The sequence below is a fragment of the Chamaea fasciata genome, unplaced genomic scaffold (assembly GCF_029207755.1).
Source record: "Chamaea fasciata isolate MVZ Bird 193981 ecotype frontalis unplaced genomic scaffold, bChaFas1.0.hap1 SCAF_3, whole genome shotgun sequence".
Lineage (NCBI taxonomy): Eukaryota > Metazoa > Chordata > Aves > Passeriformes > Sylviidae > Chamaea > Chamaea fasciata.
The window spans coordinates 30,098,269-30,122,437 of NW_027094088.1; the positions used below are offsets into that span (position 1 = coordinate 30,098,269).

Consider the following 24,169-nt stretch of genomic DNA (forward strand, 5'->3'; position numbering starts at 1 on the left):
AGACCCTCTGACAGACTAAGTGAGGGCACCACTTTCAATAAAATGCAATACTAAAGGTTTATTTCAATGTGGGGTGCTTCTTTGTGCTAGTGGATTTTTAAAGAAAAAAATAAATATAAGTTACAATACTATTCTTCTGCACCACAGCAGATCATCTTGCTCAACCCCTGGGGCATACGCACCACTTTGGGGACCACTGATACAACATACTGATTGTCCTGGTATAAGAAGCCACCTCCATTCTGTCACATCAAGATACAGCTACAGGAGCAATGCTCTGAGGCACAGCAAACACAGGGGTGATCAGCAATCTCTTACAGCCCCATATCTGAAGACTTTGCCAACACCATCCACATCCATAAACTGTCATGGCATACTGCAGAAATTACTTCTTTTCCCCTGGTCTAAATACAACAAGAAGAGAAAATATGTTAAGTTGAAGGGGCACAAGGGAGAGGAAATGGTACTGATGACCAACTACTGGAATTTATTCAGCTTGAGTTCATCTGCACCACAGTTAAGCAGCAACACCAGCAAGAAAGTTCTCTTTCTAGTTGCAGACTCACTGGAGCACAAGTGCTATGAGGTGCAGCTGAAGGAGCTGGGGGTGCTTAGCCTGGAGAAAGTCTTTCTACAATTACCTGAAAAGAGGGTATAGCAAGGTGGGGGTCAGTCTATTCTACAACATACCGAGTAACAGGACAAGAGAAAATGGCCTCAAGTTGTGCCAGGGCAGGTCTCATCTGGCTACCAGGAAAAATATATTCACTGAAAGAGCAGTCAGGCACTGGAACAGGTTGCACAGGAGTTACCACCTCTGGAGGTATTTCTAAGATGTATAGATGTAGTGCTTAGGGACATGGTTTATCCCTGGATTTGGCAGTGCTGGGTTAATGGCTGCACTTCATGATCTTGCATGTCTTTTCCAATCTAAATGATTTCATGTGTATTTGGGGAGCAGAAGGGAGAGAAAGGAAGGGTAATTCATATTTTCCTTTGTTGATTTGTATCAAGCACTCAAGACAATCCTACTTAAAGTTACAAGAATAGACAGAGCCTGCAGGGACTAACAGGCTTGTTGCCCTGTCACTTAAAAGATAGAGACATTTGAAGCTTACACCAGGGCAAAACCACCACAAGGAAATCTTCCCGTAGCCACTGGACACATACCGTGCTACAGCATGACACCATCATCACAGCAATCTAAAAGCTACCTCTAGCTTAGGCCAGCTGCAAGTATGTTTGTATTTGTTCTCTCCTAAGGAAAATAAATGTAGCATGTTGTTTCATTTAATCTTACAAACACTGTTCCATTTCCTCAGAAAAGCATGGCCAAATACTCTTCCACCTCCTGATGCTGCTAAACCCACAGCTTTAGAGAATTAAGTCATAGTGCAGAAGGTGGAGAAGGTTTCATGCATATGTGCAATCACCACCTTCAACTGTGTGTGGGGAAGGGAGCAAAATAACTGAACCTTACCATCACAGAAACCAAGTCACATGAACAAAAGGACCCAGAAGTTATTCCCTTTTTCCACTTTCCAAATTTCAGTAATCTGCACTTAGTGGCCTGCATTTAACTCTCCTTGAAAGTCTAAAGTAACACCCATGCTGCATTTGTGCATAGCTGACTGTGCTAGAAGTCCAAACTACTTCTAAAAGGTAAACCACCTGATCCAACAGCAGAGAAAAGCTCAGGGAGCACAAGAGAAAAGGCTAAGTACATCAAGAACACCGAGGCTGGGCTTGGCAACTCTTTCCCAACCAAGCAGGAAAGCAGTGGCACAAAGGCACACAATTCACCAATATGCAACAGGTTCAAAGTCATTGTCACAACCTAAGGGCAACTCCAGACTCTTAAAAATGCTTTTCTGAAACCCTAAAAAAAACATACTAATAGCAGGTCCTTTTATCAAGACATCAACATCTACAAAGTGGGGCTTTTGCCTATCAGACAGGTACTCTGATGCCAGCATGAATTAACAGCATGCTTCCTGTCTTGCTGTCAGAATTGTGAAGACTAGCACTTTGAAGTACATACCGGGTACAGAACAAAGTCTCTCTCTCTCCCCCTCTGATGTGGATTAACATTTAAAAGATGCATCCTTTGCCAAGCAAAAGTGAAAACAAGATCTGCCAACAAAATGTCTTATTTTAATTTTAATGTCCTATTGTATCACACATCCTTTTGGCTGGGACTCAATTTTTTTAATGGCCAGACAAGAAAACTAATTTTATTATTTAGGCTCTGTTAAAGGAACCCATCTCCCACAGATCTTAGTTCTCAGAGAGACAAATCTCAACCTTTTGTAGTCACCAGAGGATTCCAACAAAGGAATTCATGCCCTGCCAGACCCCTGAAAAAAACCAAACCAACACCAAACCAACCAACCCCAAAAAAACACAAAAAAACCCACCACCAAAAAATTCTTCTCTTCTACTGTGCCCCACTAAGTTTTACTTAGTCACAGCAGCAGCTGAAATTACTAACAAAAGTAACCTCATCAAGGAGCTGCTAGCAGAGGAAACAGCAGTTAAGTAACAGAGAGAACTGTAAGTAAATATATAATCTCAAAAGCAGCATATAGGTTTAACAGTCGCAAGCTGGCAAGTACTCATCATCTTCATGAAGGCCATTATCACTGAAAAGCTGTATCTGTGTTTTGAAAAAAAGTGAAATCAGAGTTTTAGGTAACCTTCCCCTCAACCATCACCCAAACCTATCCTTTTCTCACCTCAACTTTGTGCCCAGTATAATGCTGGCTCTTCATGATCAACAAGCATTCCTAAAGACAATGAAGAACAGTGGTGTTGTCTTTAGGAAGGTTCCAGATACCCTCCTCAACACTTCAATGAACCCAAGTGCCTCAGTCAACATCATCACTTCCAAGCTGGGTGGGTTCCGGACAGTAGTGAATTGGGACCCCTGGGTCATAACAAGTCATAACATATTCAGGTAGCAACCCTTCTGGTTTAAACACAATTATTAAAATACAGAAGATTTAGACTTACAAGTAAAACCTACAGTACACGTGCCATAATGTCAGCAGCGCCTAAGCGAGACAATACTTGACACTGAAATTAATGGAGAGAGATGGGGAGGGAATTCAGGCTCGGGATTTTTTTGCCCTGCACCTTACAACCTGCTGCCCATATCCGCTAAATGAGTACATCACAGCACACTGCCTCAGGTCAGACAGTACTAGCAATGCAGCCAGGATGAACACTCAGCCTCCAGGGAGGGTGGGGTGAGCTGTGCTGGAAAACAGTGAGGAAGATCTGAGTTCACTCTTTTTTTACCACTAGCAGATTTAAGTATTTTTCTTGTAGTCATGTGGCTTCTAAACAACAATACGGAAATGGATCATCTTTATCTTGACATGGGCAATTACAATGTGCTTTTACTTTTCTCCATTAGTGCCTAGTGAGAATATAAAGCAAACTACTTACTTGAGCATGGAAAAAAATGTCATCAACCTTCCATCAATCCATTTTCTATGCTTGTCTCAGTGGACAAGACAAGGTATGTTCTTACATAGTAAAATATACACATACACCATCTCTTTTTAGGTATTACAGCAAATTTTTTTTTAAGAACTTCAAAAACTCTTAAAATCTATCCTGTAGTAAAAATCTCAAGCCCAAGAGCATGGATAACCACTTTGGAGGGAGTTTTTGGCATACAAGAAGTGGAACAGTATTCCAAACACTGTCTGCAAAAAGGAGAAGACATCCTGGAAAGTGCTATGCCCTCTGAAATGAGGGGCAGACTCAAAGTGCATGCACAGTCCTTTAAGAGGTTTATACAACATGACCTGAGTTAAAAACGCTTCTGACAAAAAGAAGTTAGAAGCGTAAACTCACTTTCAAAATAAGCTTATGAAATAAATTATGAACCTACAAAACTGTATGATGTTTCTAAACTCAACTGATATCTGCACTTGCAATTGTTCCAGAGTGCCTGTATCCCAGAACACTCCGCAGTTTTGATACTATGATCTCACTTACCAAACACCAAGTGGACTAAAGTCTCATTCCAGAGAAGCTAACAGTGTGGTGGTGCGTATTTTCTTTACTTGTGAGTTCATTCAAACGGCTGGTTTCTATTTTTCCTTAAATGAATGGTTTTGCCCAAAGTTATCTACTCCCTCTCCCGGGTATCAGTCACTCCCCAAACCCTGCCCCTCTTTCTAGAATGTCCCATATCAATCCTCCCCTAAACCAACCCCCAGCCTGTTATCCCACCCATTTGGTTTTCACTCTAGGTTTACTCCTTCCCCTGGTTCTGGAAAGTTCTATGCTGTTCGATGCCCCATTGGGTTTTTCAAACTGTACCCTTGCCCGGTGTTCTCCATTGGCCCCTGTTCTGTAAGTCCCTCCTCAGGCTCCTCCTCCATTTATCCCTGATTGGTTGATGTTTTTCACCCTCCTTTAAAAATTCAGGTACAGTGCACATAACTGCGTTCTGTCCCTGACTCCCTTGAGGAATTAGCCTCCTTTGGAACCATACAGAAGGCTCCTCCCTGCTCTCTTATCCTGGTCTTTGGTGCCGATTCATCCAGAGCTGTGGGGAACAGAGGCAGCCCTCTCCAAACCACCACCCAAGTCCCTCAGTAATCAGGGGGTGGCTGCTCGTGGCGTTGACTGGGGCGAGGAGCTAGCCAGGGGTTTTCCTCCAGACCCATCACAACAGGAAAGTTTAATCAAAAGTAAAGCTCCTTAAGTTAAGACAGTAACACACAATAACCTATTAATGTTATTTGAGTGGAATATATCCCTGCGCCATGGAATTGGGTAGCATTTAGTAAAGAACTGGACTAGAAAAGTTAGTAGCTTAGGATCTGAAATAAGAGTTTGATGAAGCACTAGAATAGTCTTTAAAAGAGAGGTGCTCTCTCGCAAAGAGGACAAAAAAAAAAAAAACAAAACCAAACCCACAAACCCTACCTTTCTCCCTTTCAATTCTATTATTTAGCTCAATGAATCAACAATGAACTAAATAAAACCAAACAGGAAAGCTTATTTTTCCCATTTTAATCTATGAATTTTAAAAAATGTACACATGACAAGAAATTTATCAGCTTATCAGAAACACTGAGTTAAATTCATTTATTAAACTGAAAATTCTTAATCAAATTCTTTGGAGAGGAGGAAAAAGTAGATTTATCAGAGCATAGCTTTGCAATAAAGCTATCTTTAACTCTACATTTTCATTTTCAAACAAAAGCAACTGAATACAATCTCATCTAGGAAATTACTCATCATGTAGAAAACCGTATTAAAAAAATGGATGACACACAAGCAAATGTCAAAATTAAAGACTCCAGTTAAGTATATGAACAAGTGTGTGATACATCCTCTGATTAGCTAGAATGAACAATTTTAATACCAAGCTTGTATTTATGTAAACTTGCTGTTTTTAACAGTAGTGCAAGCCAACAAAAAAAGAAACTAATTAGGTAGAACAATCACTAAGAAGTTTAAAATAGTTCATTCAAATTTTGAGGCTTCACTTGGTCAATTTAAAACCATGATTAAAACCAAGAAAATAGTTTTCAAACCAGCTGAGTAAAAGGTCAGGTTTTCTGTTTATCTCTGTATGATATTAACATTTTCCACTCAGGACACCACCAGAATCTGCAAACAACCACCTCCAGTATTAGAAACCCAAGACAATCGTTACACATGGGCAGAACACAGAACAATATTGAGCACACAGACCTCATAACCACTGAATTCTTAAAAGATACAACTACAAGAGAAACAGGAACACACGCACACTCAGCAATTTGTTCTAAGACCGAACAAACACAAAATCCAAAACAAGAAGTGCTGAACCCAGAGCAGTAGAAGAAGGTTCCAGGTTGTTTATCATTATCAAACTCAGGAAAACCCCCCACATGGTAGTTTCAAGGTTTTGCTTTCAGAAAAATCACTGACAGATCTTAGGAGAGCTCTAAAAATCAGTGGCTCAATCCAGCAACGTTTGTCTCAAGATTTTATCTTTGGTTATTCAAGTGTCCCACCACAGATCTTAAACATCTTCAAATTACTAAAATGGGTCCAAGAACAAAATAAGATACCTATGAACCACAGCACTAACACAGTCTCATTTCCTCGTAGATACGACTTGTGGTTGGATTTAGTGCAATAAAATGCAGACTATGATCAAGGCTTCTTACAGACACATTATCACCCTGTTCTCTTCCACATCTTTCTGAAGATCTAAAAAGACTAAGCTCATACTGTAGCCTTTTCATAAAATGGATGTCTTTTCTAAAGTTAAAGAAAGTCCAAAACCTAAAGAACAAAACCACTTAGAAACAAAATTACAAGGGATAAATCTCAACTTAGTATGCAGTCTTCTCTCAGTCACCAGAGAAGAGGCAGTATTGTACACCACCATTCACATCAACTGTGTCAGACCATTTGAAGAGGTGATGAATCACCCCAGAACAGCCAACTTCTGACTCTACAGAGAGTTCAGACTGAAGCTGCACAAATTAAACCCACCCTGAGTTGCCCAATGGCCAATAATAACACAAAAATGACTAAATTATAAAAATTACAGGGAGAAAAGGAGAAAAACAGACAGTGAGACTTTTAAAGCTTTAACTCCCTAGAAATCCGTTTAGAAACTAGATACCATGTTCAATCCCATGGCATTGCTGCACAAATACAGATAGGTGTCTATCTCCAGGCTACCCCACTCCAGGTAGAGGAAGTCCAGTGCCTGGCCTGACAGACACAGGGAGCTCCTCAGCACAGGGCTGACTCACCTTGCAGCAGCTCTGAGGCATCCCTGACCACATGCTAAAGGCCCTCTCAGTCATTACAAAGACAGGACCCACAGGACACATGAGCCCTGCCTGACTGTCCATCACCCAGGCTGGTAACAGCCTGCCTCAGTTAAAGCAGCTCCTGTCCTGCTCTCAGCAGCACAGCAAACATTGCCACATGTCTGCAAAACCCATGACACCACATCACAGAAGCTTCATTCTCGGTATGCTGAAAAGCCCTGGCTAGAGCTACACAGTGCTTTGTCAGGGTTAGGTGGTGGCCTCACCTACTCCCAGGAAGATTTACTCCTTTCAAAGAGAGAGACACCTGCAGAGTTTCTGCAGGAAGCACAGAGGGAAACCAGTGGGCTCTGACAGCTATGCATTTTGTTCTGAAGTCTTTTTTGCTTGCTGTTTTAAATGGACACCACCAGGTAACAAAGCCACAGTGTGTCCCAACTGAACTAGAAGCAAAGTTTGCTTACTCAATGCTGTTTTATGCAACATGGAGCTGCTTGCATCAGAGATTACCAGCAGTAATGGGAACTGAGCAGAGGCAAAATTTTAAGGAGGGACTGACTTCATGGAGGATGGGGGGGAAGGAGACAAGTACAAACCAACCACCTATTAACTAACCACAAAGGTTAAAATTAGTCATAATGAAAAATCAAACCATTGTCAGAACTCCACTCACAGCACCCACAAAACTTGTCTCCTCACAATGCAGGGATTTAGAAATAGAACAGGAAGCAGCAGTCAGATGAGACACTGGAGAATCTTGCTCTCTCTGCCATTTCTCTTGTGACTTGTCAATTGCACAAGCCCTCACACTGATCAAGAACTTCAGTGTTTACTTCTTGACACTCATCTTGTGTGGAAGTTTACCGAGAAGGCAAGCAAGAAATTTTTTCCCTGCTCAACTTCTTCAATCCAAACACAAGGGTGCAAATCCATACTGCCTCTAACTGTAATATGAACCTACTACATGCTGTGGACCTCCAGAATAAGACTCCAGAGATTTTGTTCAACATCCAGCCTTGAGTGTTGCAGAGGTTAAAAGGTGCTCTAAGGAAGGAAATCTGGTTTTGCTGGATTTCTACAACTGTGCAACTCCTTCCACCATATCCCACATTTTTCTTGTTATGTTTTTGTTCATTTCCAGCATTAGAAGGATATGGGTCAACATTAAAAAATAAGCCTTTTATTTAACTGTTCTTTCTTTCATGACCTTTCCGGCCTAATCCTGAGTGCTTGAGAACCTGTGTTGTCATTCTGTATACAGGCATAACTCAGCAGTATTACCTACACAAAACCGAGGTAGTTTCAAGTTCACACTATGAGGTGAGACAAAGTTCTGCTGCTTTAACTAATGCTGGATGAACAGGAATATTCTATTAAACCAACTGCTTTCTCCCACTTCTGAAAATGTGAACAAGAAATTAAGTGGGGAACCCAACTTCTGCCTTGAAACAGACAGAACTGTGACTTTCCTGGACATTTGCCTAAATGGCCCCTGCAAAAATTTTACTACCAGCAACATTCAAGAGCATCTTTAAAGAAGGTCTCAGATTGCATAAACAACCAGTAGTTCAGCCAAAAGCAGTAATATAGTACAGATCAACATAATTTCTGGAGAGGTACCAAATTCAAAAGCGGAGTAAGAAAAATCTGTGGCATAAAGTATCAATGAATTTTAAATAATTCAACTCCATATCGTTACTTGCCCTGCAGAAGCAGCCTGAACACTAATGATTTAAAATGAAAATTTAAATCTACACTGCTACTGCCATAGTTACCTGCACAAAGCGCTAACATAAGAGTGGGAGGCTGAAGGAGCATGGCATGAGGGAACAGTGATGCTAGCAGTGAGTGCCCTCTCCAAACTCAGCTGGACAAGCTCCACTCTGCTGGACTTTTTTCTGCCAGCAACTCTGGTAGCGTACTGAGTGACTTACCATAGTCTTGATATCTTAGCTAATATGAAAATAATCATCATGGAGGATAAAGACTGTGGAACCGTAACACCACAGAGGTTTCTCTGCAACTGCAGAGACTCCATATGGTTTACAGGGGTAACACAGTATTTACATTCCATGCTAAACCACATGGGGAAAGAAACCAAAATAATTGCCTGACACTCTGAGGCAAACACCTCCAACATCTTCATGTGTAAGTTAGGTAGTCAACACAATACAAGGGGTCTTATAACAACAGGGTTATTCCATGAGTTTCCACACACACGATATCATTACACTCACTCCTCACCAAGGGTCATATCTGGTTCACAATAAGGACAGTGCATCTCCTTCAGACTCTGGAATGCACCAGGAGTTGCTCTCAAATACACTGCTGAGAATGCACTGCAACTAGTCGTTCATCTGCGCCATGCAAGTGTCAGTGTGAGGTACAACTAAATTAGTCCTGCTCCACAAAAGCTCATTAGTGAAGCAGATTGAATAGTACCACAGGAAACAAAAATCAAAGCAAGCAAAGCAGCACAAACAGGGTTTCAAAAAAAAGCAGAATGACTCAAATTATTATCAGTAATACTAGCAGCCCAGTCAAACAGTATTTTGGGTTGATTTGGTTTCACTCTTTTACATACCAGTTGAAGGTATCTGATCATCAGAGTTCTCATTCACCTAATTAGCTGGTGGACATGCTGAAAAGAGTAGAAAGCAGTAGATAGGTAGCAGTACTTGAGCAACATTTATAAAGGAACCGAAAGCAAATGAAGGAGAAGATTACTGATCTTTTTCTCCCCCCACGTCAAAAACTGACAAGGGTCTTCCTTTCCCCCACTCAAAAAAGAAATGCAGTTTCACTACCCACAGAGGCAGTTTTAATTAGAATCTCTCAAAACAGTGCAAAGTCTGTAAAGTTACAAGGGGGAGGAGAGATTCCTGTTTGTACATAAGGTCGGATACTGTGTGACATGCATTGCAAAAATATACTACCTGCTTTGAAAGCACACATTCTGTTAGTCCAAAGTTTAAAACTTGGAGCCATTGTTGTTGTTTAATTCAACAGAAATCACTGAAATGTACAAGTAGATGAATTCCTTCTAAGAGAAAGCATAGGCCCCAATTCAGCCAAGGGCTTGATTTAGATTTTCCCAAAATGGACACACAAGCTCAAGCATTTCCCTGACTTACAGCCAAGAGCTACCACAAGATTTCCAATTTCAAGCTTTTCTTTACATGTCAGCCAAGTTTAAAAACCATGGACTAAGACTCCATAATGCCTTTAGGTTTGAAACTACACAGACCATACCGTGTAGGATTTTCTAGAGCATACATCTTTGCCCTAATCCTGCTCCAACCAAATCGCTTGGAGAAATAGCTTCAACCTAAAACCAGCATATTTCAAATATACATCCATGGTCCATTACCTTTAATAACAAAGGCTTCAGTTATCAAACGCAGCACATACAGAGGTTCATCTTTGCTTGAAAGGTCTTCAATTCCTGCTTTTGCATACATGCTGATGGCATCTCTGTAGCATCCCTCCACATAATGAAGCTTTCCTAGGATCAGCATAGCTTCTGTCATATATTTCGGCTGAAACGGAGCAGGGAGAGAAAAAGTGTTTACAGAGTGAAATACCAGACAGGAAGAATGAAGTACCCCACAGCAAATCAGGCAGGTTCAGAATGCTTTCCTCTCACAATTGCAAGGGCTAAGCTCATGAGAGCAGTAGGCAATGAAGATCAGGCAACCACTTTGGAGCTCAGTTTTGAAATAGTTTGTAAGCCAACTCTTTGGTCTCAGCTGACCTGCTCTATTGATTCACCAGCCACAAAGAGCACATAAAAGGCTGGCATTATCAGAATTACCTACACACACATACACAAAGAAAAACCCCTGCTTTTAAACTAGACAGTAAACAACACTTTTTAGACAAGTGTTTCCCTCTCCTCTGTATATTTAATTAAAGAGTGAGAAAACTCCCAAACTTTTAGTTGTCAAAGAATTTTCATGCAACTGTGAAACAAACAGAAGGCACACCTGCTATTTCTAAGTTTCATTTCATTTTAGGATTGAAAACATACTTAACAGAACCTCAGTAAAACACATCTGTTCAGACACTTTGGAAAGCAGGAAAAGGTTCCTAACCCTTCATACCCATTTTTTAAATACATGCAATGAACACAGGGTCAGTACTGCATCAGTAGCTAAGTCACCACTAGCAAAGAAACAGTAATGGCAATTCATGCAGCCAAACTAAACACAAGGAACTGAAAGAATTCAGTAGTTCTGACTGTTAATGAGGCTAAACTATAAAGAAAGAGGGTTGGACAGACTCCTCTTCCTTACTCGGTCCATTTTATGCTCTAAACAGGCTGACCCTGCTACTTGGAAATCAACATGGTGAAAGTGTAACATACATTTCCGACCTAACAAAACTAGCCTGGCAATTTCAGGACCAAAAGTAATAAAAGTGTAGAACAGACTGTTGCAATTCATTTACATCCAAACACATTTATGCAACTGTGTGTGAAAGGACACCAATAAAGCAGCAGCCGTCAAAGCAGAGTATTAAAACCCTCCTGAAGCTTTGCAGCTGAGTCGACAAGCGGCTACCAGCCACACCCCCAGATCCCAAAACAAAATAAAAGCATGACTTGTCTAACAGACATCTAAAGCAGTGCAAGGCTGTGGTCCTCCCAACACAGCCCTAAGTTCCTGACACAGCTTGTGGCACATTTTTCTCCAATCGGGAGCTAACCGGTTATACACAATTCCCTCAGAACTGGTGCAGCAGGAGGTCACTCTGCTGTGCAGGCCTGACAGCACCCTTGAGTGGCCACACCCCACCACCCCAGAGAAGTTCTAAGTATTTATCCTGCTTCTTTCCACTTAGAAAAAAAGAAACAGGAAATTTGTCCTTGTAGCACATAATTTCTTGCCTCTGAAAAAGCAAGTCTCACAACATAAAATCCTGCCTAGGGGAATTATCAGTCTCTTAGTATCACCGACAACACAGCACTGCACATCCATGGACGTGAAAAGGCAACACCCACACCCTGGATCAGACTAATACTCATATGAAAGAAGTAACCAGTTGGCAGGAATTAGGAGGATTGAGCCCACTTACTCTTAGTTTCCCTCTGCTTAAGATATTGGTCAGATACTGTTTAGCTTCACTCAGCTTGGGCTCGCTCTTCTCTGACAGTGGAATGGAGTCCTTCAGTTTGGCAAAGTTTTCCTTCAAACATTCCTCCAGCAGAGCCTCTGCAAGCAGCAAACTCCCATGGTCCTCTGAAAGCACACACCAACCAACAAGAAACATTGCTTACTGCCATACTGATGATAAACAGAATTACAAAAACAAAACAACACACTCTTGAGACAGACAAACTCAAATGAGGGGATAAGGAAAAACTCATAGACAAAAAGAAAGTTCCATTAACTTCTATCTAGTGGAAACAGTATGTTTTGTGTGGAAAAATGAAACACCACCTCACTGCAACTTGAAGATTTTTCCCTCCTTAATCCTTTAATTTTGGCAGAACCATTCCTTTATACATCGTCACTAATATAACAGTTAAGAATTTTCATCACAAAACTCACTTTCAAAAGTACAAGACCAAAGTTGGCAAAGATGGTGGATGCTTTTTATTTACAAAGGGATAAGCATGAAATGAATGCTTTTGACTATAGAGAAGTGATAGCAGTAACTGCATCAAAAACTTTAACGATTTTCCTGAAAGTTTGCAGAAAAAAATTCAAAAAGATAAATTAGGCACATTTCTACACATCCATTACTAAAGACACGCAAGGACTGATCCTCTGCTGTAATTAACACGCCACATAAAACTCTTTCTACATTATAATCCATCCCTGTTCACAGTTCCACGGAAGAGACACTCAAACACAGGTAGCAGCAATGGATAAAGCATGAAGCATCATGCAGCATGGCAATCGTGCTGAAAGCAAATGTTTCATCTGCCACAGTACTCAGAGTTCTTACATGACAAGCCCATTTCTGCAGCTCCTTCATTCATAACAACAGCACCTCCAGCAGCAGACTAGTGGGTCAACTCAGGTAAAGAAGTCTTTGAATACCAATGAGCTCAGCCCCACATTTCATACATACTCCATGTTTCAAAGCCTGAAACTTGAGACTGAGTGAAACACTGTAACATACCTATTTCTGTATTTTCAGTGCAGGAAACACCTTATGCCCACTTTCTACCTATACACCACTTACAGCATTTAATAATCAGCTGCGTGGTGGTTTAGACTTTTTTGTTGTTGTGGCCTAGGTGTTCAGCTGCATACTATAACCACACTACAAATTATAACCACAGCTCTTCCTGCTCGTTTGCAGATACAGGTAGATAAAATGGGAAGTGTAAGCGTTCAAGTACATTCCCCCCAAACTTGAATGCAATCATTTCTACACAATGAAGTGCTTTCAGGTAATCATTAATCTCTTAATCAAACTTAAGGAATTAGGTAAGATCATAGACAATTAAGAAATAAATATACGCAACCTCACAAAGCAAATACTACTGTTAAAAAAATCCCATCCAAACACACAATCATTTCCAGAAGGACAGAACCTGCTGAAAGAAGCTCTGCAGCAATAACAAAGCATTACTCTTTCGTAACTAGCAAGTTATGATGACATGGCAGCAAATTAACAAATCATGTTTTTACAGCAATCATACTGTTGTTATATCTCTTAATTACAAGGGAAGAAACTACTGTGAACTCTTCAACTACTAATGCCCCCAAAGTGCATGGTGATCTCTGCACCTGGGAAAACGCAGCTGAAACCTGACTAAAGTTCAAAGGTTGGCAGTATGATTCTTAGCACAGGCTTCGGTCTGCATCATGTAAACACTTGGAAAGCCTCAAAAACAAAACAAGCATGTATTAAACTACCAACATCTTCCCCATCATGGTTCCAATTGTGAAGTTTAAGGCACTTTAGAAAGCTTCAAGGCTAGGGCCATGTTCTGGACACACTCGCCTAAAGAAGGGGGTTTATTCCCAGAAGTAGCTCTTCTGACTTCAGTGGCAGCACCCTTTGTACCACTACGGCGGGCAGGATCAGGTCCTGTTCGCAACTTACTTGCTGACCTCCGACTGAGTTATGCTGCCTCACTCGTTACAAAAGATTTCATTAAAAAAAAAAAAAAAAAAAAAAAAAAAAAAGGGCAGGAAATCAATGTGCTGTAACAGGAAAAAAAACCACTAATATACTTACTATTTAAGAAACCTGTTTTACGTGTTTAAGCCTTTAAGTAAAGCAGTGCCCCTCGGAAATGGAGAGAGGTAACACAAGGGCACCCACCCAAGAACAGCGCAGGGCAGGGGGCAAGAGGGAAACCAGCATGACACGTATCGAGAAGCCGAAGAGACCTTTCCAAAGGGGGGCGGCCCGGCCGCAGCGCAGACGGGCTGGCTGCACCCAGGGTGGGCTCGGGGCCGGGCAGCCGCCACCTGCGCCCCGGGCTGACCGCGGCGGGGGCGGCATCCCGAGCGCTCGGCAGCGCTGACACGAAGAGGAAGCGCAGCGTGATCTTCCCGAGCGCCGCTTCCTGAGTTCCCGCAGCCTCTCCCAGGCATCCCTCCTGGCCTCCCGCTGCGGGGCCGGGGCGCAGGCACGGGACGGCAGACGACGCCCCGCAAGCCGGCGCTGCTCAGCCCACGCCCGGGATCCGGGGCGGCCGCAGCTCCCGCCCACGCTAGCCCACCGGCGCGGGGCTGCCGAGACCGGCGGCGGCAGGGAGCGAGCAGCGCGCCCCGCAGCCGCCCCACGCCCGGACGGGTCGGTTCCGGCGGCCGCCTCGCCCGACCCCCGGCGCCGCTTACCCGCGTCCTGCGCGTCCCTCGCCGCCTTCGCCTTGCGCGGGGGCCGCGGCGGTAGCAGCTGCTGTGCGAGGTGGCGGAGCCGCCCCCAGTGCCCCTCCGCCCGGCAGCGCTCGATCTCCGCCTCCAGCTTCACGTGCGAGTGCGAACCCTTAGCCGCCATCTTAGCGCCGGGCCGGACCCGCCCCGCCCCGGCCCGCGGGGAGTCCCCGGCGGCGCTTCCCGGGATCTGCCGCCGGGGCCGTGGACCCGCCAGGTGCCGGGGGGCGGGGGCGGCCGGGACGCCCTGCCCAAAGGCTGCGGCCGGGAACAGCGCCTCCGCCGTGGCCGCCACTCCCTGACGCCTCTCGCCTGACGCCCGGGCACGGAGCCGCGTCCCGCCCCGGCGGCCGCTGTCCCGGCACCGCCGGTGTGGCCCCTCGCTCCCTGCCTGGGCGAGACGGGGCGGGAGTGCTGTTCCCCCACCGCCGCCCTCGGAAGTCACCCGAACCGCAGGGTTCTCTGCCGGTTGATGCCCACGGCCACCGCCCCCTCCAGGAGCAACTTGGGCACGGGACACCCGGGCGGTGCGTGAGGAGCGGGCCAAAAGCGCCCCCCAGCTCCCCGGGGCCAAGGTTTGCTCCAGGGTTGTGACCTCGAGAGGCCAAAGCTGTGGCTATATGGGTGTCGGGTATGGAAACAGCGAGATCTGTGGTGTGTGGTGCGAGGGGAAGCACAGAACACATACAGTTTATAACCTGCAGTGGGCACTGGGGAGAGGGTACGGCAGTTTGCACTCGAGCAGCAGGGCAGGAACCATGGCAGTCCTTCGTCGATGGGGCTAGAGGGAAGTATCCAGAGCAGGGACAGCCGGGGGCTGCCCTAGGAGTGGGACACGGGCTGGCTCTCACTACCACCAGCCCCGCCATTGCAGTCCTTGTGTGTTCTTCCCAGGCTATCAACAATGGGATCCCTCCAATCCATCCTCTGGGAGGGAGTTCTCTGCATCAAAGACCGGTGTTGTCGAGACCCCACTGTGCCCAGAAAGGGGCAGGTTGCAAGTGGGTCGTCTGGTCCAAGCTCTCCTGCTCAAGCAGGATCATCCTAGAGCACATGGCACAGGACTGCGTCCAGACAGTTCCTGAATATCTTCATTGATGGAGACTCCACAACTTCTCTGGACAATCTGTTCCCATGCTCAGTCACCCACACAGCAAAGTTCTTGGTCATATTCAGGTAGAATTTTCTGTGCATCAGTTGCTGCCTATTGCATCTTGTCCTTTTGCTCAGCACTACTGACTAGAGTCTGGCTCCATGCTCTTGGCACCCCCCCCCCCCCCATGTACACTGGGTATATGTATATATGTATATATATACACATTTGTATACATTCACAAGGTGCCCTCTCAGTTGTCTCTTCTCGAGGCTGAACAGGCCAAACTCCTCCAACCTTTCCTGGTAACAGTGATGCTCCAGTCCCTTAATCATCTTTGTTACCCTCCACTGGACCCAGCTCCGGAGCTCCACGTCCCTCACTGAGGAGCCCAGAACGGGACAGAGAACTCCAGATGTGGCCTCACCGGGGCTGGGTAGAGGGGCAGGATCACCTCATTCAGCCTGCTGGCAGAGCTCTTCCTAATGCCCCCCAGGACAGCACCGGCCTCCTTGGCCACAGGACACACTGCTGGCTCATGGATGTCCCGCCACCCACCGGGACCCGCAGCCCCGCGCGCACACCTGGACGCGCGCGCCCGCCCCGCGCCGCGATGGGCGTGGCCTCGCCGCACCTGCGCCGCCGCGAGGGCTCCACGTGGAGCTCCGCGAGCGGTGACGTCGCCCGCGAGGCGGGGCGGGGCGGGGCCGAGCGGAGCGGCCAATGGGCGGCGGAGCGGGCGGGGCAGCGCCGGGTCAGGGGTGATCCCGGGATGGTGTCCCGGGAATGGTGTCCTGCCTGCGCGCACCCCGGAGCCCGCGGCACGGCGAAGACCCGCCCGAGGGTACGTAGCCTGGCGGCGGCGGGGTCTCTCTGCCCGCCCCGACAGCCGGTGCTGGAGCGGGGGTGCTGGGGCCTGGGCGGGGGACGGTGGGCCCAGCCCCATCCCGCTGCGGCGGCGCTTTCTCAGGGATCCAGCCGGGAGTGGGAGCCTGGCTGGTGGCCAGCGCCGTGCCGGTGCAACCGCGGCTAGCTTCAGCCGGGGCCGGGAGAAGAACAGGAGCGGAAGGCGCCAGCCCGCGCCTTGGCTGCTCTCGGTAGCGCGCTCGGCCCCTCTGAAGCTCGGTGCCCTGTCACCTGCCCGTGAAGTGCGCACATGCATGGCTGCGTGACGTTTTCCCAGCTGTGCGCCCCTTAGGGAATTCAGTCGTCATACAGCTGCTAATTAGATGGAGCCGCTTCGATGCCGTAAGCGACCTTTGCTCCCATAGCTGTGGGGCAGGTCTGCCTGAGGCAGAGGGCATGGTTGCGTGTTCGTCTGGAAGGTAGAGGAAAACCCAAGCATGGCTAAGGTGTGCGCATTAGCTATGAGAGGAAAAAAAAAAAAAAAAAAGGGAAAAAAAGAAAAAAAAAAGACATTACCTGAAAATTACTGGGTAATTTAGTAAAATAGGGACCCTCATAAAAACTCTTAATTGGAGCTCTCTGGTTCTCTGCTTGCCAAGAGTTTCCAATGCAGCAAGTTCTTCTATTCTGAAACTTATTTGTGTTGTTTCTAAGCACTGTCTGAATCTGCTGAAAGTAGATGGCATTTTTCATCTGGGTTTTTTGGGGGGGGCGGGGGGGGATGTTTTCCTTTTTATAGGAGATCACAATGGCCCAAAGGACGTTCAGAACACATTTGCTATTCTGCTTTGCCATGGCTGCATTCTTCATCTCTGCCCTAGCTGAGGAACACGTAGGAGAGAGTCAACATCCAAATATTCGCCTTGATAAGAATTTGGTACAAGATAAAGAGTACGTGTTCCTGTTCTAAAAGTGTAAACTTTACTTCTTAATGATTTTCTTATCTCTAAAGTGTTATGCGAGTTGGACTTAAGCCTAGGGCATGCTGTCTTCTCAGAATGTTGTATGATTAGCTAAAGCCAGATATGAGACATGCTTGATAAATTTCTAGAGATACGAGACTTAGAAAGGTCTCTCTGGAGCCTTTAGCCCTACTTATGCTACAAAGAATTTCTTACAGAAATCCTGCTTACCCATATCAGCATACTTTAGACAAAATCATATTCCTAACAGGTAGAGTTTATTTTCTCATTTGCTTCTTCATAAATCCGGAACAGTTCTAGCAGCAAATAAAACTCCCTAGATCACTTCATGGTTGACTGGGAAAGAGCTTCCTCCAGTTCCTGTGCTTTGGAAGACTGCCCAAAAGAGATTTTGGGTTCTGCTTCAGTTGTTTTGATAGCCTGCTAAGTAGGCCAGAAGAAATAGAAATAGCTATCTAAGGTGTTAGAGGCCTCTACAGCCCCTCTAACAAACAATCTTTGTGCCCCCTTTATCCTTGTATCAAACTGTAGCTTTTAGTTGTCAGGTGCTTTTAGATGTACAATATTTGATCAAAGACTAAATTTTCTGTAAACAGAGCATTAAATATTAACTGATGGAAATGTTGTGGGTTTTTTCTTAGACACATCATGGAACACTTGGAAGGTGTTATTGAGAAACCAGAATCTGAGATGTCTCCACAAGAGTTGCAGCTCCATTACTTCAAAATGCATGACTATGATGGCAATAATTTGCTAGATGGGTTAGAACTTGCTACTGCTATCTCACATGTCCACAAAGAGGTTGGTGTAGTTTTGTAAGGGCATGGGTATTTGGAAAGAGTTCCGGCTCTAAAAGCAGCAGAACAGTTGCGACACATCTTCAGTGCAGTTACAGTTTGGCCTGAAAATGAGACTGTTTTTCTCCTGATAGTTCAGGTTGAATTCATAAATGCACATTGTCACAGCTTTTCATGTCCTGCAGTTTTTAGGAAGTTTCCTTTTTAGTTTAAACCCCAGAATCAGGAAGGGCTCCAGAGTGAAAATCATTTTACAGAGGGCTTCCTTTGGCAGGTAGGGATGGGGAGAAAGGGAAATCATCCAAAATGGGGCATGAGACTCTGTAGAAATACCATGTGATGTGACACTGTTTTCATCTTCAGACTGTTACTGCTGTGTATACACAAACTATAAAAACCTCTTGCACAAAATTTGTATTAGAAGAACCTGCTATGGTTTGCCTCTTCCTAAATCCATTTCTCTTTCCAGTCATCAGGAACACAACAGAAACACATTATCTCATTTTGACCTTCTGGAAGTTACAATTCAGAATAGCATAACTTCCTGCTAATAACCTTTGGCAAAAAATACTCAGCTAAGAACAGAATAATGAATGTTTCTTGTGCAAAGGCACCTCTTTGTGTTCCCATAAGGGGTGTTACTAAGAATTTTACTGATTTTAAGCTACAGTGCTGAATTTTTTCACTTCTATGTTACTGAAAGGTGTTTCTGTAGTGTATAGAAACTACAGTGTCTACACTACATCAAAATCCCAATTAAGAATACATTTATTAGATGATTGTTTATCATTGTATATTGTGGTATTCAGCTTTTGGAACTTCTGACCAAGAACGTTGACTGTGGAATGCTTGTTCTGAAGTCCAAAGAACTTAAGACTTCAAATCTTCCATCTGATGAAATTTGCTTATATTGTTATAAATTATTACATAAAACTTAGTGCCAAACTGGGCACCAAACATGAACAGCTTAGTAAAAAATTAGTTGTCAGTAATCTATCTCATGTGCCACTAGATGGGAAAGACTGGTAAACTGTTCTCTGCGGTTTTGTTTTTGTAGGAAGGTGGTGAGCATACCCAAGCCATGAAGGAAGAAGAGCTGATTAGTCTAATAGATGATGTCTTGAAGGATGATGACAAGAACAATGATGGATATATTGACTATGCAGAGTTTGCAAAATCACTGGAATAAGGGTTTGTTTCTCCTTCCAACCACATGAAAATGTGAACCAATATAATGTGACTCGTTACTGTCTCATATCAACCTCTGTGCTGTGAGAAGGAGAGGTGTACCAGTTCCAGCTGAATTTATTTGGAAGTTATATGTGTTAAGAGTTTTGCTAACTTGGAGTGAGAGCCATGTTTGACTAAACATAACTACACATTTGAATCAGAGAAGCATGGAAGTGTCAACAGTACTCACACAGGGTACAGCTGGCAACCTCCTAAGTCGCTCTGTATGAATACTAAATAGTATCATTAGCATCTAAATTTCAGGTTTTCAGTCATTGGGTTTTATAGTTCTTATGTGCTTACATCTTCTACTTAAAATTATACCTAGAAAGCAAGAAATGATTACTGCATATAGTTGTATTCCAAGGGTAAATGCCCTTACTTTCTCTCTAATTTACAAGGAAATCTGAAGATAAGTACAGGTGCTTGAAACAACAGTTGTAGAGGGAAAACATTTGATTGTGCGTTATGTTTGAGTTCCACATGATACCATATAGACTTAAAAAGTCTTTGAATAAATTGAGTATTTTTAAATATATGTACATCCTTGCATACCCTTACATATAAATATATATACATGTGTTTTTCAAGTTTTTGTCCTTTACAAATTCACTTTTTAGATCTTAATTTACTGGGGTTTTTTTAATCTACCTTCCATGTTTTCTTAAGAAAATGGAAGTATTTTTATTACATTTATATGTTCTGTTAATGCTGTATAGCATTTGCTAGAGTAGCTTCTGCTATATCGTTTTGTATCATAGAATGGCCTTGGTTGAAGGGACCTTACAGATCATTCAGTTCCAACACCCCTGCTATGGTCAGGGACATGTTTCCACTAGACCAGGTTGCTCATGTGCTCCCTATCCAGTGTTAGGGCACCTACAGCTTCTCTGGGCAGCCTGTTCCAGTGCCTTTTCATCCACAGAGTAAAGAAATTCTTCCTAACATCTGATCTAAACCTAGCCTCTGTCACTACATACTCTTGTAAAGAATCCCATTCCGTCTTTTATGTAGCCTCCCTTCAGGTACTGGATGGCTGCCATTTCCAAGCTGAGCAATCCCAGCTGTCTCAGCCTTTCCTCACAGGAGAGGTGCTCCATCCCTCTAATCATCTTGGTGGCCTCCTCTCGATTCTCTCCATCAGGTCTATGCCTCTCCTGTGCTGGGCCCCCAGAGCTGGATGCAGGGTTCCAGGTGGGGTCTCAGCAGAGCAGAGGACCAGAATCCCCTCCCTGGCCCTGCTGCCCATGCTGCTTTGGATGCAGCCCAGGACACGTTTGGCTCTCTGGGCTGTGAGTGCCCATGGCTGGGTCATGCCCAGCCTCCCCTCCACCAGCACCCCCAAGTCCTTCTCCCCAGGGCTGCTCTTGATCCCTTCATCACCCAGCCTGTGTTAATAGCAGGGCTGCTCCATCCAGGTGCAGCAACTTGGTCTTGTTAAACCTCATGAGATTTCTGTGGGTCCAGTTCTCGAGCTTTTCCAGGTCCTTCTGGATAGCATCCTGTCCTTCAGGAGTGTTTTGAAGGTCACATTACCAGTAAATCAGTTTAATATTAAAGCTTTTGTTCAATTTGGGTTTTACAGTATTAGCCAGCAGGAGTGAGCAAGTAATGCTGCCTTGTTAAGGTTTAAGTTCATATTCCTTGACACTTAAATTATGGTATTACTTTCAGGAAATATTTCATAATTTAACAGTTTCAAGCTACTTGAATGTTTTCAAATTACCATGGCTCTAGGAATGTTTTCACTGTCTTGATTCAATATTAGATAAGTCAAGCAGTTTAAGGATATTAGAGCAGTGATGTATTGCTGTGTTATTGATGTTTGGTGACTGAAACATAACTGAAATCTTAAATTGCATTCTATGATTATTCATTAATAAAGAATCTAAATGTTAGCCTATTTCTGTAAAATGTATAAAGAGCTATTTTCTATACAAAATTATTCTTATACAAGAGAAACACATTTGTAAAAGAAATTATTTCCTCTCTTTAAATGTTTGTGCAATGAAGCCTGAGTGTTGGATTTTTTTTTCTTGTACTAACAATTTATTTTGAAAACTTTGTGGTCAGGTTTGTGCTTGTTGTACAAGCAATAAAATTAAGCTGGGGTTTTTGCATGCTGATAGGCTGGAAGTGCTAGTAAGAAATGCACATTTGCTGGTGTGTTTTTAAGCCCGTCTGTCTTACTCCCAGTCATCTGAAAAGAAAATTCTTTCAGTTACAGTTACTATTTTTTTTTTTAATCTCTTCCAAGGCTGAATGATCTGGAGTGAATGTTGAATTGGAAAAAAGTGTAGGAAATGCTAGTGGCTAAGAGGGCAGAAGAGGTTAAGCTGCTCAGCTTTGAGCACTTAAAGCAGGTTGCCTGTAGCCCTGTCAACTCTTATATGCTTATTGCTCTTGTGGTTTAACCCCAGCTGGCAGCAAGGGACCACAGAGCTGCTCACTCCCCCTGGTCAGATGACAGAGAGAATCAGAAGGGCAAAAGTGAGAAAACTTGAAGGTTGAAATGAAGATAGTTTAATAGCTAAAGGAAAAGCCCTGACTGCAAGCAAAGCAAAATAGTGAATTCCTTCACCCCTGCCCATGGGCCAGTGTGTGTCAGGAGAGCAAGGCTCCATCACACATAAAGATTGCTTGGGAAGACAAATTTCATCACTTCAAATAGACCCCCCTCTCTTCCTTCCTCTCACTTAGCTTTATAGGCTGAGCATGATGCCAAATGCTCAGGAACATCCCTTTGGTCATTTGGAGTCAGCTATCCTGGTTGTGTCCTCTCTCAGCTCCTTGTACACCTCTCACTGGTGTGGTGGGATGAGAGGCAGAAAAAAAGACTGCGTAAGCTCTGCTTATCAATAATGAAAAATCCCTGTGTTTCCAACTCAATTTTCAGCATAAATCAAAAACACAGCTCCGTACTAGCCACTGTGAAGAAAATGAACTCTTTGCTAGCCAAAATTAGCACAATATTTAAGGTTCTGAGTTTTGGGTTTATGTGAGATGAAACGGCATGACTCTTAAGCACGGTTTTCTCATCATGTGCAACCACTTGTAAATCCATTTATATGCTTCTGTTGTATATGAATATTCTGTGCATATTCATTAACTGCTGTTGTATGTGGCAAAAAACATGTACCATAGAAGCTTCATACTGGAAATCATGATAAATGCTGGTAATATGACCATTATTTGCCAGCTATTTTAAATTTGTTTTAAAGGTTCAGAAATATAAATAGAAAAATTATTTACTGAAAAGGGGAAACAAAATTGGCACCTTTAGTACACATGAAGCACAAAATAAAATTTCCGCTTTCCTAGAAAGAACAGTTCAAGAGAAGTTACCTAAGCTGAAACCTGCACCATCATGTCTTTACTCAGGCTCCTAAAACAAATACACATATGTAATTAAGTACAATTAAAGATAAGTGTTTTAAGAGCTGTCTAGGTAGCCTTCTCAGTTATTAAGTAGAAAAGTGCAAAATTGCTGAGAGTGATGGTGAATCCGACTTCTTTTTTTTTCAAATATAACTACCTTGTGTGCTAGTTGTGGCTCAGATGGTACCCCTCAATGTGCTGGCACAAGGCCGTACGTAAACACAGTATTTTCTGTTTCGTATATATAAAATAGAGAAAATAAGGCCTTTACAACAGTAGTACTCATCTGTAAAGCAGTTCTAGCTTCCACAGAACAGTACAATCTCAATTTCACAGATAAATAACAAAACAGAAAGGCTGTTTGTTTTCCTGAAGATCAATCACATCCCTGGCAGAAACAGAAGATCAGGAGAATGCTGTTAGGTGTGATCTTCACATCTTCCTAGTCCATGATCTCAAGGGATGAAGATTAGCATTCCCTACTGGAGAGAACACATCTAGCCTTGCATTACTGTCTACTCTGCGCTCTGTTTAAAGTATTTGGATTATCTGCTTTTACCTCACAAAATATTGCAGAATCTAGCAACTAAAGAAGATACTTAAACTTCTTCTTGAAGATCTCCTAAACTGAGTGGGGGTTTTAGTAGTAAATCTAGAACAAAGTCTGTACAGAAAAGGGAAAGATCTTAACAGCTTGACCAGTGTCTGTCAGACTTCTGTTAATGACAGGACTGCCTAAAACACAGCCTAGAAGCTCTCATCAAGAGTTTTGCCTGCACATTCACACAGGCTTTATGACCTTTTTGGGTTTCTTCATTAATCACTTATGACCTCAAAATGTCTTAGATTCATTAGGGAATGGTTTACAGACTTACAAATTCCAGTTTTGTCCAAAGTATTTTTTAATCCTGCAATTCACAGGTGAAAGAAGAGTATTTCAGTGGCAATGTCATAACCGTGAGAGCCACTAGATAGCGTATGGACACTGCACATCAGTTCCCTGCAGTATGGAACAGAGTGATTCAACAACCCACATTTCCCTAAACCATCACCAGTACTCTGGCTACAAACACGGCTTGCTCCTCTGTCTTACACCACCACATTGACAGCATGATGCCTGCATTTTTATTAGTTTATAGCTGTCATTAAAGTTGACTACAGATGGGACAGGTTACTGGTAATTAATTTTCATTATTTAGGG

General features: G+C 43.6%; 2 protein-coding genes across 8 annotated transcripts in view; one reads left to right on the forward strand and one right to left on the reverse strand.

Moving 5' to 3' along the window:
• The window catches only part of TTC7A (tetratricopeptide repeat domain 7A), a 168,215-nt gene extending 153,409 nt beyond the window's left edge, over positions 1-14,806 (reverse strand). For 5 of the 6 annotated variants that reach the window (XR_010719970.1, XM_066178467.1, XM_066178468.1 and 2 more), the window contains exons 1-3: positions 14,606-14,806; positions 11,877-12,040; positions 10,171-10,339 (exon numbers count right to left, since the gene is read on the reverse strand). Coding sequence is in view for 4 of the 6 variants with exons in the window: in XM_066178467.1 (XP_066034564.1) it covers positions 10,171-10,339; positions 11,877-12,040; positions 14,606-14,765 (493 nt within the window). In the remaining 2 variants the exon portion in view is untranslated. Of the gene's footprint in view, positions 1-9,384; positions 9,437-10,170; positions 10,340-11,876; positions 12,041-14,605 lie in introns of those variants that run through there. The other variant, XM_066178471.1, reaches the window with a different exon arrangement.
• Positions 14,807-16,478: 1,672 nt separating this feature from the next.
• Positions 16,479-23,134, forward strand: MCFD2 (multiple coagulation factor deficiency 2, ER cargo receptor complex subunit). Of its 2 annotated transcripts, XM_066178474.1 has the most exons (4): positions 16,479-16,578; positions 17,380-17,531; positions 18,205-18,364; positions 19,418-23,134. In XM_066178474.1, exons 1-4 carry the CDS (start codon positions 16,507-16,509, stop codon positions 19,547-19,549), a joined length of 516 nt encoding a protein of 171 aa, XP_066034571.1. In that variant the 5' UTR covers positions 16,479-16,506; the 3' UTR covers positions 19,550-23,134. The 2 variants fall into 2 exon arrangements, with proteins under 2 accessions (XP_066034571.1, XP_066034572.1); XM_066178475.1 differs by lacking the exon at positions 17,380-17,531 and having other exon boundaries at positions 16,499-16,578.
• Positions 23,135-24,169: the final 1,035 nt, after the last annotated feature.